At 38.7% G+C, this 14,430-nt stretch overlaps 1 protein-coding gene across 2 annotated transcripts; it reads left to right on the top strand.

Moving 5' to 3' along the window:
* The first annotated feature begins 3,356 nt into the window (after positions 1-3,356).
* Positions 3,357-13,020, top strand: CBX8 (chromobox 8). Of its 2 annotated transcripts, none has more exons than XM_063456264.1 (5): positions 3,357-3,392; positions 9,971-10,014; positions 10,096-10,161; positions 10,253-10,319; positions 11,304-13,020. In XM_063456264.1, exons 2-5 carry the CDS (start codon positions 9,977-9,979, stop codon positions 12,141-12,143), a joined length of 1,011 nt encoding a protein of 336 aa, XP_063312334.1. In that variant the 5' UTR covers positions 3,357-3,392; positions 9,971-9,976; the 3' UTR covers positions 12,144-13,020. The 2 variants fall into 2 exon arrangements, with proteins under 2 accessions (XP_063312334.1, XP_063312331.1); XM_063456261.1 differs by lacking the exon at positions 3,357-3,392 and adding an exon at positions 3,403-3,509.
* Positions 13,021-14,430: the final 1,410 nt, after the last annotated feature.

The raw sequence follows: 14,430 nt of genomic DNA, 5'->3' as shown, positions 1-14,430 counted from the left end.
TTTTTTTTTAAAGACCTGGCGATTATAATCTTGGATATTTTTTTATAGATATATGGACAGTTATAGCTATAGATGTATCTGGATATTTGTTAATAGATCTATCTGGATATTTGTTTATAGATCTATCTGGATATTTGTTTATAGCTATATTTGGATATTTGTTTATCCCCTTAAGGACCAAACTTCTGGAATAAAAGGGAATCATGACATGTCACACGTCATGTGTCCTTAAGGGGTTAAAGATATTTCAGATATTTGTTTATAGATATTTCTGGATATTTGTTAATAGATATCTGGATAGTTACAGCTATAGATATATCTAGATATTTGTTTATAGATATTTCAGGATATTTGTTTATAGATATATGGATAGTTATAGCTATAGATATATCTAGATATGTGTTAATAGATATATGGACAGTTATAGCTATAGATATTTCTGGATATTTGTTAATATATATATCTAGATAATTGTTTATAGATATTTCTAGATATTTGTTAATAAATATATCTGGATAATTTTTTTTAGAAATTTCTGGATATTTGTTAATAGATATATGGACAGTTATAGCTATATATATATATATAGATATTTGTTAATAGATATTTCTGGATATTTGTTTATAGATATATCTAGATATTTGTTTATAACTATTTCTGGATATTTGTTAATAGATATATTTGGATATTTGTTAATAGATATTTCTGGATATTTGTTTAAATATATATCTGGATATGTGTTAATAGATATTTCTGGATATTTGTTTATAGATATATCTGGATATTTGTTTATAGATATATCTGGATATTTGTTTATAGATATTTCTGGATATTTGTTTATAAATATTTCTGGATATTTGTTAATATATATATATGGATATTTGTTAATAGATATATGGACAGTTATAGCTATAGATATTAGATATATCTAGATAATTGTTAATATATATATCTGGATATTTGTTAATAGATATTTCTGGATATTTGTTTAGAGATATATCTAGATATTTGTTAATATATATATATGGATATTTGTTAATAGATATATTTGGATATTTGTTAATAGATATATTTGGATATTTGTTATTAGATACATGGATAGTTATAGCTATAGATATATCTGGATATTTGTTAATAGATATTTCTGGATATTTGTTAATAGATATTTCTAGATATTTGTTAATAGATATGTCTGGATATTTGTTAATATATATTTCTAGATATTTGTTTATAGATATATCTGGATATTTGTTAATAGATATTTCTGGATATTTGTTAATAGATATTTCTAGATATTTGTTAATAGATATTTCTGGATATTTGTTAATAGATATTTCTAGATATTTGTTAATAGATATTTCTGGATATTTGTTAATAGATATTTCTAGATATTTGTTAATAGACATTTCTAGATATTTGTTAATAGATATTTCTGGATATTTGTTTATAGATATATCTAGATATTTGTTTATAACTATTTCTGGATATTTGTTAATAGATATATTTGGATATTTGTTAATAGATATTTCTGGATATTTGTTTAAATATATATCTGGATATGTGTTAATAGATATTTCTGGATATTTGTTTATAGATATATCTGGATATTTGTTTATAGATATATCTGGATATTTGTTTATAGATATTTCTGTATATTTGTTTATAAATATTTCTGGATATTTGTTAATATATATATATGGATATTTGTTAATAGATATATGGACAGTTATAGCTATAGATATTAGATATATCTAGATAATTGTTAATATATATATCTGGATATTTGTTAATAGATATTTCTGGATATTTGTTTAGAGATATATCTAGATATTTGTTAATATATATATATGGATATTTGTTAATAGATATATTTGGATATTTGTTAATAGATATATTTGGATATTTGTTATTAGATACATGGATAGTTATAGCTATAGATATATCTGGATATTTGTTAATAGATATTTCTAGATATTTGTTAATTGATATTTCTGGATATTTGTTAATAGATATTTCTAGATATTTGTTAATAGATATGTCTGGATATTTGTTAATAGATATTTCTAGATATTTGTTTATAGATATATCTGGATATTTGTTAATAGATATTTCTGGATATTTGTTAATAGATATTTCTAGATATTTCTGGATATTTGTTAATAGATATTTCTAGATATTTGTTAATAGATATTTCTGGATATTTGTTAATAGATATTTCTAGATATTTGTTAATAGATATTTCTAGATATTTGTTAATAGATATTTCTGGATATTTGTTAATAGATATTTCTAGATATTTGTTTATAGATATATCTGGATATTTGTTAATAGATATTTCTGGATATTTGTTAATAGATATTTATGGATATTTGTTAATAGATATTTCTAGATATTTGTTAATAGATATTTCTGGATATTTGTTAATAGATATTTCTGGATAATTGTTAATAGATATTTCTAGATATTTGTTAATAGATATTTCTAGATATTTGTTAATAGATATTTCTGGATATTTGTTAATAGATATTTCTAGATATTTGTTAATAGATATTTCTGGATATTTGTTAATAGATATTTCTGGATATTTGTTAATAGATATTTCTGGATAATTGTTAATAGATATTTCTAGATATTTGTTAATAGATATTTATAGATATTTGTTTATAGATATATCTGGATATTTGTTAATAGATATGTCTGGATATTTGTTAATAGATATTTATAGATATTTGTTAATAGATATTTATAGATATTTGTTTATAGATATATCTGGATATTTGTTAATAGATATTTCTGGATATTTGTTAATAGATATTTATAGATATTTGTTTATAGATATATCTGGATATTTGTTAATAGATATTTATAGATATTTGTTAATAGATATTTCTAGATATTTGTTAATAGATATTTCTAGATATTTGTTAATATATATATATCTGGATATTTGTTAATAGATATTTCTGGATATTTGTTAATAAATATTTCTAGATATTTGTTTATAGATATTTCTGGATATTTGTTTATAGATATTTATAGATATTTGTTTATAGATATTTCTGGATATTTGTTTATAGATATTTCTGGATATTTGTTAATAGATATGTCTGGATATTTGTTAATAGATATGTCTGAATATTTCTGTGTGTGGGGATCTGTCAGTGTCACACATGATGTTTACATAACAGACGCCCTCGTGACGTTTCTCCAGCTGTCAGTCACTGTAGCCCCGCCCACCCTCTTGGCAGCTCACATCCCAGCGAATTACAAGGGGGGAATGGCAGACTGACGGAAGAGCAGAGACAAGGAAAGGGGGCGGGGACGGGAGCTCGTCCAATCAGCTCACAGCAGACACTTCCATCCATCCACATTAGCAACGCCGCTAGCAACAGGTTGGTGACGTCACGGGGAGCGCGCTGCGCGGGCCCGCGGTGCTGAGTATGGAGCTGTCCGCGGTGGGTGAGCGGGTGTTCGCGGCGGAGTCTCTGCTCAAGCGGCGGATTCGGAAGGTGGGTTATCGGCCTCCGGGTCTGGGCTCCGGGCTAGGCCGCAATCCGCGGGCTGTCCTCAGTGCTACAGCCCGGCACAGGCAGGGGGCGCTGGGGAGCCGAGAGCGGGACAGGACCCCCCCCTCCCCTCCCACCCCGGTCATCAGAGAGAGGGGCCCCCAGGGGCCAAATATAATACCGAGCACGGGGCCCCCAGGGGCCAAATATAATACCGAGCACGGGGCCCCCAGGGGCCAAATATAATACCGAGATCCTGGCATTACACAGACTGGCATTAAACTGGGTATAGAGATCCTGTATTACACTGACTGGCATTACACTGGGTATAGAGATCCTGGTATTACACAGACTGGCATTACACTGGGTATAGAGATCCTGGTATTACACAGACTGGCATTACACTGGGTATAGAGATCCTGGTATTACACTGACTGGCATTAAACTGGGTATAGAGATCCTGGCATTACACTGACTGGCATTACACTGGGTATAGAGATCCTGGTATTACACAGACTGGCATTACACTGGGTATAGAGATCCTGGTATTACACAGACTGGCATTACACTGGGTATAGAGATCCTGGTATTACACTGACTGGCATTACACTGGGTATAGAGATCCTGGCATTACACTGACTGGCATTACACTGGGTATAGAGATCCTGGTATTACACAGACTGGCATTACACTGGGTATAGAGATCCTGGTATTACACAGACTGGCATTACACTGGGTATAGAGATCCTGGCATTACACTGACTGGCATTACACTGGGTATAGAGATCCTGGCATTACACTGACTTGCATTACACTGGGTATAGAGATCCTGTATTACACTGACTGGCATTACACTGGGTATAGAGATCCTGATATTACACTGACTGGCATTACACTGGGTATAGAGATCCCGGTATTACACAGACTGGCATTACACTGTGTATAGAGATCCTGGTATTACACTGACTGGCATTACACTGGGTATAGTGATCCCGGTATTACACAGGCTGGCATTACACTGGGTATAGAGATCCTGTATTACACTGACTGGCATTACACTGGGTATAGAGATCCTGGTATTACACTGACTGGCATTACACTGGGTATAGAGATCCTGGCATTACACTGGGTATAGAGATCCTGGTATTACACTGACTGGCATTACACTGGGTATAGTGATCCCGGTATTACACAGGCTGGTATTACACTATTACACTGACTGGCATTACACTGGGTATAGAGATCCTGGCATTACACTGACTGGCATTACACTGGGTATAGAGATCCTGGCATTACACTGACTGGCATTACACTGGGTATAGAGATCCTGTATTACACTGACTGGCATTACACTGGGTATAGAGATCCCGGTATTACACAGACTGGCATTACACTGTGTATAGAGATCCTGGTATTACACTGACTGGCATTACACTGGGTATAGTGATCCTGGTATTACACAGGCTGGCATTACACTGGGTATAGAGATCCTGTATTACACTGACTGGCATTACACTGGGTATAGAGATCCTGGTATTACACTGACTGGCATTACACTGGGTATAGAGATCCTGGCATTACACTGACTGGCATTACACTGGGTATAGAGATCCTGGTATTACACTGACTGGCATTACACTGGGTATAGTGATCCCGGTATTACACAGGCTGGCATTACACTGACTGGCATTACACTGGGTATAGAGATCCTGTATTACAGACTGGCATTACACTGGGTATAGAGATCCCGGTATTAAGCTGACTGGCATTACACTGGGTATAGAGATCCCGGTATTACACAGACTGCCATTACACTGGGTATAGAGATCCTGGTATTACACAGACTGCCATTACACTGGGTATAGAGATCCTGGTATTACACAGACTGGCAATACACTGGGTACAGAGATCCCGGTATTACACAAACTGGCATTTCACTGGGTATAGAGATCCTGGTATTACACAAACTGGCATTACACTGGGTATAGAGATCCTGGTATTACACAAACTGGCATTACACTGGGTATAGAGACCCTGGTATTACACTGACTGGCATTACACTGGGTATACAGACCCTGGTATTACACTGACTGGCATTACACTGGGTATAGAGACCCTGGTATTACACTGACTGGCATTACACTGGGTATAGAGACCCTGGTATTACACTTACTGGCATTACACTGGGTATAGAGATCCCCGGTATTACACAGAATGGCATTACACTAGGTATAGAGATCCTGGTATTACACAGACTGGCATTACACTGAGTATAGTGATCCCGGTATTACACAGGCTGGCATTACACTGAGTATAGAGATCCTGGTATCACACTGACTGGCATTACACTGACTGGCATTACACTGGGTATAGAGATCCTGTATTACACAGACTGGCATTACACTGGGTATAGAGATCCCGGTATTACACAGACTGGCATTACACTGACTGGCATTACACTGGGTATAAAGATCCTGGTATTACACAGACTGGCATTACACTGGGTATAGAGATCCTGTATTACACAGACTGGCATTACACTGGGTATAGAGATCCTGGTATTACACTGACTGGCATTACACTGACTGGCATTACACTGGGTATAGAGATCCTGGCATTACACTGACTGGCATTACACTGGGTATAGAGATCCTGGCATTACACTGACTGGTATTACACTGGGTATAGAGATCCCGGTATTACACAGACTGGCATTACACTGGGTATAGAGATCCCGGTATTACACTGACTGGCATTACACTGGGTATAGAGATCCTGTATTACACAGACTGGCATTACACTGGGTATAGAATCCCGGTATTACACTGACTGGCATTACACTGGGTATAGAGATCCTGTATTACACTGACTGGTATTACACTGACTGGCATTACACTGGGTATAGAGATCCTGGTATTACACAGACTGGCATTACACTGGGTATAGAGATCCTGGTATTACACAAACTGGCATTTCACTGGGTATAGAGATCCCGGTATTACACAGACTGGCATTACACTTGGTATAGAGATCCCGGTATTGCACTGACTGGCATTACACTGGGTATAGAGATCCCGGTATTGCACTGACTGGCATTACACTGAGTATAGAGATCCCGGTATTGCACTGACTGGCATTACACTGGGTATAGAGATCCCGGTATTGCACTGACTGGCATTACACTGGGTATAGAGATCCCGGTATTGCACTGACTGGCATTACACTGGGTATAGAGATCCCGGTATTGCACTGACTGGCATTACACTGGGTATAGAGATCCTGTATTACACAGACTGGCATTACACTGACTGGCATTACACTGAGTATAGAGATCCTGGTATCATACTGACTGGCATTACACTGGGTATAGAGATCCTGGTATTACACAGACTGGCATTACACTGGGTATTGAGATCCTGTATTACACAGACTGGCATTACACTGGGTATAGAGATCCCAGTATTACACAGGCTGGCATTACACTGACTGGCATTACACTGGGTATAGAGATCCTGGTATTACACAGACTGGCATTACACTGGGTATAGAGACCCTGGTATTACACTGACTGGCATTACACTGGGTATAGAGATCCCGGTATTACACAGACTGGCATTACACTGGGTATAGAGATCCTGTATTACACTGACTGGCATTACACTGGGTATAGAGATCCTGATATTACACTGACTGGCATTACACTGGGTATAGAGATCCCGATATTACACAGACTGGCATTACACTGGGTATAGAGATCCTGGTATTACACAGACTGGCATTACACTGTGTATAGAGACCCCGGTATTACACAGACTGGCATTACACTGGGTATAGAGATCCTGGCATTACACTGACTGGCATTACACTGGGTATAGAGATCCTGGTATTACACTGACTGGCCTTACACTGAGTATAGAGATCCTGGTATTACACTGACTGGCATTACACTGGGTATAGTGATCCCGGTATTACACAGGCTGGCATTACACTGACTGGCATTACACTGGGTATAGAGATCCTGTATTACAGACTGGCATTACACTGGGTATAGAGATCCCGGTATTAAGCTGACTGGCATTACACTGGGTATAGAGATCCCGGTATTACACAGACTGCCATTACACTGGGTATAGAGATCCTGGTATTACACAGACTGCCATTACACTGGGTATAGAGATCCTGGTATTACACAGACTGGCAATACACTGGGTACAGAGATCCCGGTATTACACAAACTGGCATTTCACTGGGTATAGAGATCCTGGTATTACACAAACTGGCATTACACTGGGTATAGAGATCCTGGTATTACACAAACTGGCATTACACTGGGTATAGATATCCTGGTATTACACTGACTGGCATTACACTGGGTATAGAGACCCTGGTATTACACTGACTGGCATTACACTGGGTATAGAGACCCTGGTATTACACTGACTGGCATTACACTGGGTATAGAGACCCTGGTATTACACTGACTGGCATTACACTGGGTATAGAGATCCCGGTATTACACAGACTGGCATTACACTAGGTATAGAGATCCTGGTATTACACAGACTGGCATTACACTGAGTATAGAGATCCCGGTATTACACAGGCTGGCATTACACTGACTGGCATTACACTGAGTATAGAGATCCTGGTATCACACTGACTGGCATTACACTGACTGGCATTACACTGGGTATAGAGATCCTGTATTACACAGACTGGCATTACACTGGGTATAGAGATCCCGGTATTACACAGACTGGCATTACACTGACTGGCATTACACTGGGTATAGAGATCCTGTATTACACTGACTGGCATTACACTGGGTATAGAGATCCTGGTATTACACAGACTGGCATTACACTGGGTATAGAGATCCTGTATTACACAGACTGGCATTACACTGGGTATAGAGATCCTGGTATTACACAGACTGGCATTACACTGGGTATAGAGATCCTGGTATTACACAGACTGGCATTACACTGGGTATAGAGATCCCGGGTATTACAGACTGGCATTACACTGGGTATAGAGATCCTGATATTACACAGACTGCCATTACACTGGGTATAGAGATCCTGATATTACACAGGCTGGCATTACACTGGGTATAGAGATCCTGGTATTACACAGACTGGCATTACACTGGGTATAGAGATCCTGGTATTACACAGACTGGCATTACACTGGGTATAGAGACCCTGGTATTACACAGGCTGGCATTACACTGGGTATAGAGATCCTGGGTATTACACAGACTGGCATTACACTGGGTATAGAGACCCTGGTATTACACAGGCTGGCATTACACTGGGTATAGAGATCCTGGTATTACACTGACTGGCATTACACTGGGTATAGAGATCCTGGCTTTACACTGACTGGCATTACACTGACTGGCATTACACTGGGTATAGAGACCCTGGTATTACACAGGCTGGCATTACACTGGGTATAGAGATCCTGGTATTACACTGACTGGCATTACACTGGGTATAGAGATCCTGGCATTACACTGACTGGCATTACACTGGGTATAGAGATCCCGGGTATAACACAGACTGGCATTACACTGGGTATAGATATCCTGGGCATCATATTTACATAATCTGGTATTACATTGGGTACAGGTTTTCTCCCATTACACTTCCCAATTACACTTCATATAGGGATCATAGGCTGGAATTACACTGAATATTCAAGTCCTGACATTATATACATTGACATTGCATTTGGTAGAGGGTTTTCCTCCGGAATTAGATAGACAGGCATTACACCTAATATAGGGACCGTAGGCTGGCATTACACTAAGTATATTTTTTCTGGCAATACGCTTGATATAGGGGATTCAGGGCATTTTATAGACTGAAATGTAGGGATCACTTGGACTGCATAGGCTGAGTTTATGTAAGGCATAGAGATGTTCTGCATTGCTTAGACTGGTACTGTTATGCTTGGTGTTGACCTCCCAGGCATTGCATGGCATTACACTTGGAGTGACGATCCCATGGGTTTTATAATGGCGATTACCAGGGTTACTTTGGGTGTAGGTATAGGGCTTAACATAGGCTTTTATGGTGTCTTGGAGTCTGTACTTTGGGCTGCATGGAACATCATGTACTTGACATAGATGGCATATGGAGCCATTAGTACAGAGATAAGTGTATTACATACTGTAGGACGATGTTGGTGTCGTAGTCTGCCAAGGGAAGGTTGGCATACCTTCAATGAAAAGCAGGCACCTGGTACAGTATAGGACAGTGATGGTTAACACTGGCACCCCAGACATTGCTTGATAAAATTTCCTTTGAGCTCAGCCAAAGTGAACGCTTGTTTGGCATCATGGGAAATGTAATGTAGAATGTTTGAACCTAGATGTCACCAGTCTGTTTTTGGGATCGTACAGCATCCTGCCTCTGTATCTTTATTGGATAAGTGCAATCGCTGTTTCTCTTCCACAGGGCCGCATGGAGTACCTTGTGAAATGGAAAGGTTGGTCCCAGAAGTAAGTATAGTTGTTTTTTGCTTCTGACATTGGATGTTTGTATCCTCAGAAATAACATTCATTCTGTCCGTGTGGTTTTAGGTATAGTACCTGGGAGCCTGAGGAAAACATCCTGGATGCCCGACTGGTGGCAGCCTTCGAGGACAGGTACAGACGCTTGACATCCTCCTGTTAGTACATTAGGTTCTCTGTCACCAGTAGTGTTTATACCATGATGGTTATTTGTCTTTCACCCTAGGGAGCGAGAAAGGGAGCTGTATGGGCCGAAAAAAAGGGGTCCTAAACCCCAAACCTTTCTTCTAAAGGTAAGGGAACAGTTGTGGGTTGATTGGCTGCTAGAACCAGCATGTACGTAGGCAGGATTCTCTCGTAGGAAGATACAGTGAAAGTGAATTTCCTTTAAACCTGCTCTCGTGAACTACCAATAGGTCACCATTTGAGGGTATAGCTGTTGGCGCTCCAATGAAAATTACTGTCAATTTCCGCCCCGTTGACGGGTACTGAGGAATGGGTTTTAAGAACATTGGGCCAAACTGTCCTGAAAAAAAAAATAACGTTTTTAGCTTGAGGATATGGGGGTTCTCTATTTTACAAGGACCGGGTAACAATAGCCACTGGCTGCTCGCTGTTTAGCAGACATGTCCCATTCACCGCATATCGAGCAGGAGCATGGGGGAAGTATAAACCTATTTATAATCCCCCCATGTCAGTAGAGGTGTATGGAGAATCTCTGTAGTAGCTTGCTGCCGAGCCACTTCACAGCTCAGTCGAGTTATTCACTAAAATCTGAATTGTAACATTAAATCTGGATTGCAAAACTGAAGTATCAAATCCAGTATTTTAACCTAAATGTTGCCATTCAATTTTAATTTTTTACAATTTGGAGTTTAGGGAATAACTCTGCAGGTGTCCAGCTGGACATATTGAACTGAGCCGGTACCTATACTCGGTTCACATTGAATCTACTTTGGTTTTTTTGAAATGGCAATCTTAATCTCCTAGTTTAGTGAATGGGGCTTTGGATAATCACCGTTAGCCTGTGTTCTGGGTGGGTTTGAGATGCATGCCCTTGAAAACCTTAACAAATTTGACAACTTTAATTACATACACCTCACTTGAAACCCACCATTTTGATAGAATGAGACCTCTCTCGGACTATCCCTTATCAAAATTTAAAAACGTTCCTTGTTATCTTTGATTTTTTTCCATTGTATGCAGTAGTATTGCTATTGAAAGGTATGTGATTCATCTAATTGATATTTAAAGCATTCACCACTCTATCTCCTCAGGCACAAGCCAAAGCCAATGCAAAGACATATGAGTTCCGGAGTGAGTCTGCACGTGGTGTACGAATCCCATATCCTGGACGCCCACCTAGAGAGCTGCCAACTAGGTCCAGAGAAGGGCTGAGGAACATCCCTACATCATCCCAGGAAAGCAGTGGTACCAGAGATCTTTTCCAAGAGAGGGTAGCCAGTGCAGAAATGCCAGGGGAACATTATCCCTTGAAAATAAAAAAGAGGAAACTGCTTCATCACGGAAAAGGTATTCATAACGCTGATCCTCAACCTATGAGGACATCTACTTCCACTTCCACTGCGCAGGACGAGCAGATGGCTGGTTCTGCTAGGGCAGAGGATACAGGGCCAGTAAAGTACCACTCTGGCCACAGTGTTATCCAGCTGGCCAGGCGACAGAACATAGATTTAGGGTCTTCTAGCCAGGCAGGACCTGGCTTCCTGTATAGAGACCGTGTACTGACCCACGCTGGGCAGGATGCACCGGAGCAACGTAGCATTGACAGCCATCCACACAGGACAAAGCACAGAACTGATTTAATGGCCTCCAAAGGCCAAGAGACAGGTGTCAACAGAATTAGACACAGCTCAGACTACCAGGGACAAATGCCTGATTTTTATCGGGGCGCTCTAGGGACCCATGGGGGGAAGCCTTCCCTTATTGCTCGTATACCCGTTGCTAGGATTCTGGGAGAACCAGAGGAGGAGCCATGGAGACCTCGAGTGGACAACTTTGAGAAAGTGGTGGTAACAGATGTGACTTCAAACTTTCTGACGGTGACTATAAAGGAAAGCAATACAGACCAAGGCTTTTTTAAAGAGAAAAGATGAGATATATAGATATCAATCTATTCATATAAATATATATCTATCGATCTATAAATGCATATATGTAAAATATTCTACACACATTCATACATAAACAGGCTGGAGAAATCACTACAGATTTATACGTGTATACATTTGATTTTGTTACCCCCTCTCCTCCCCCCCCCCTTTATTTTTCCTTTTCTGTAAATCTCACACCTTTTGGAAATGTCCAGCCCTGTATATTCTAACGCTATGTAACATATCCAGAGAGTGCGACATCAGCACACTGCCCCACAGACTCTCCCCGTCCTGCACAATCAGGTATATGGGCAAACCCCAGTCTGGAGTTTCTAAAGTTAAAAGAAAACATAACCCCTGACTCCTACTCCGGGTCGCACACATCTGATACCACGCACTTTCACACTTTTTCTGCAAGGCTTTGTCAAACATTCCCCTACAAATTCCCCAATTACAAGCACTTTTTATATTCTTTTTTACCCACAATTTGCGGCCTGTATATGGATCTTGCGCTCACAGACTTTACGCAGCCCTTCTCCCCACCACAGCTCCTGTCTTTAACAAAAAAAAAGTTATACAGTATATGCCCTCTGTTTGTTTTGCTACTTTGCTGAATTAACTGAAATGTTTTGTATTTGCTGTAAATATGTTATTTAAATAATATAATTCTGCAGAAGTATAAATTTATCTTATTTTTTTTTTTTTTTTAATCTGACTCTTGGATGTTACTGTATTCTGTTTGCTCATGAACAAGAAAAAACATTTCTCGAAGTATATATGTATGCATTAACGGCTCACCTGAGCGTTTCTGTGTTGGCCGTGAAATGCACTGGTGTTTGTCTTACCAGTAGAGCATAAAATTGTCTGTATGTCAGGTTAACCGCTTTTTACTTTTTGTTTGTTTTTTCTGGACAAATACAATACAGTTCTATATGCCCAAATAGACCTTTTGAATTTAGAACTGCTTCTACGCATCTGTTCTTTGATCAATAGCACATTGATTTATTTTATACTTGTTTAATCATGGGTTCACAGATTTTGAAAAGACAAAACAAATATACATATAAAAAAGAGCTGGAGGGATCATTCACTAAGGTAGTATTGCTGGGAATGCAAAGTTTAATTTCAAATTTATCGACAAAAAAGCTAAACTAGAAATCATTAACTCTAAAATTTACTTTGAATTCCTGGCAGTTCTCATTTTAGAAAATAACCCTGATGGTGGGGATATTTGTAATTTTTTTTTTTTTTTCTTGCCTTGGGGGACATGAACACAATATTGTGCACATGAACAGGGGAATCAGACTACTGCTTATTACAAAAACTTTAGCCCCCTTTAGATCTATTTGTTTTACAGATATACACATGGCAAGCGTGAACAGCAATTCGTCCCAATTTTCTAAAAACTTTCATTAGTCCCTGGCCTTATCTTTCAAACTTATACAACTTACATTTTTCATTTATTCACTTCATACATGTATGTTATCTCTCCTATCGTAACATTTCCAAAAGTGTATCAGTGTAGTAGCAAAAATATAATTTTTGTGACACACAGAAAAAAAAAAAACCAATAAAACTGGTCTCTGAAGGAAACCTGGTAACATTTTTATCAAAATGATTTCCTAAAACTATCTGTTTATATAAAGTCCAAGTACACTACCGGTCTGTGCTATTGCTGTGGATTGCTGGCCAGTAGACTGAATAGAATGTATGGTCTCCCAAAAACATTTCTCTGTCTCTCCTATAAATGCAGTGATTAATAAAACATACTGCAGGTACTTATGCTTTACCTCCTCACTCAAACACTGCCTGTTCTCGAATTGTTTGAGTTCTATCTCATCTCAAATCGATACTAAAGGCGCCCAGAACACTTAATCTCAATGGCATTTTGTCCTGCAATGTAAAATATTGCTGTTATTTGTGGAAACTGTGTTAAACACACCTTTAGTGAGTATCCTACTGACATCCTAAAGAGGCCTTTAAGCTGCAATGACTGAGTTTCTCTCGGTCACGAGACGTTGGACGTCATGAAATCCTGCTCATAGTGGGAGGCATTAGATCCAATGCTTCTCTATGAGATACATTAGATTGGATGAGAAGGCAGTGAAGCGACACCTGCTGGCGGACGTTGCAGGGGGAGGAGTGGACACCAGCACTGAGTGAGTCTCAATACTGGAAAAAAGTAAGTAAAATTGTATTTTCCCTACTTTTAGTTGTAGTTAGGGGAATGGGGTGAATCCAGTTCGGGGCTAGATCAGTATCGCGTTAGGAATAGTTGTTTATATTCCCA

Source organism: Pelobates fuscus, chromosome 5, assembly GCF_036172605.1.
Source record: "Pelobates fuscus isolate aPelFus1 chromosome 5, aPelFus1.pri, whole genome shotgun sequence".
Lineage (NCBI taxonomy): Eukaryota > Metazoa > Chordata > Amphibia > Anura > Pelobatidae > Pelobates > Pelobates fuscus.
Note: the sequence above shows the minus strand (reverse complement) of the source record. Positions and strands in the feature narration are given on the sequence as shown.

Bases quoted from the DNA above. Each gene is read 5' to 3' on its own strand.
- CBX8 (XM_063456261.1), top strand. From the start codon at position 3,441: ATGGAGCTGTCCGCGGTGGGTGAGCGGGTGTTCGCGGCGGAGTCTCTG. The intron at 3,510-9,970 runs GTGGGTTATCGG...TCTCTTCCACAG, and splicing joins TCAAGCGGCGGATTCGGAAG to GGCCGCATGGAGTACCTTGT. The intron at 10,320-11,303 runs GTAAGGGAACAG...CTATCTCCTCAG, and splicing joins CCCAAACCTTTCTTCTAAAG to GCACAAGCCAAAGCCAATGC.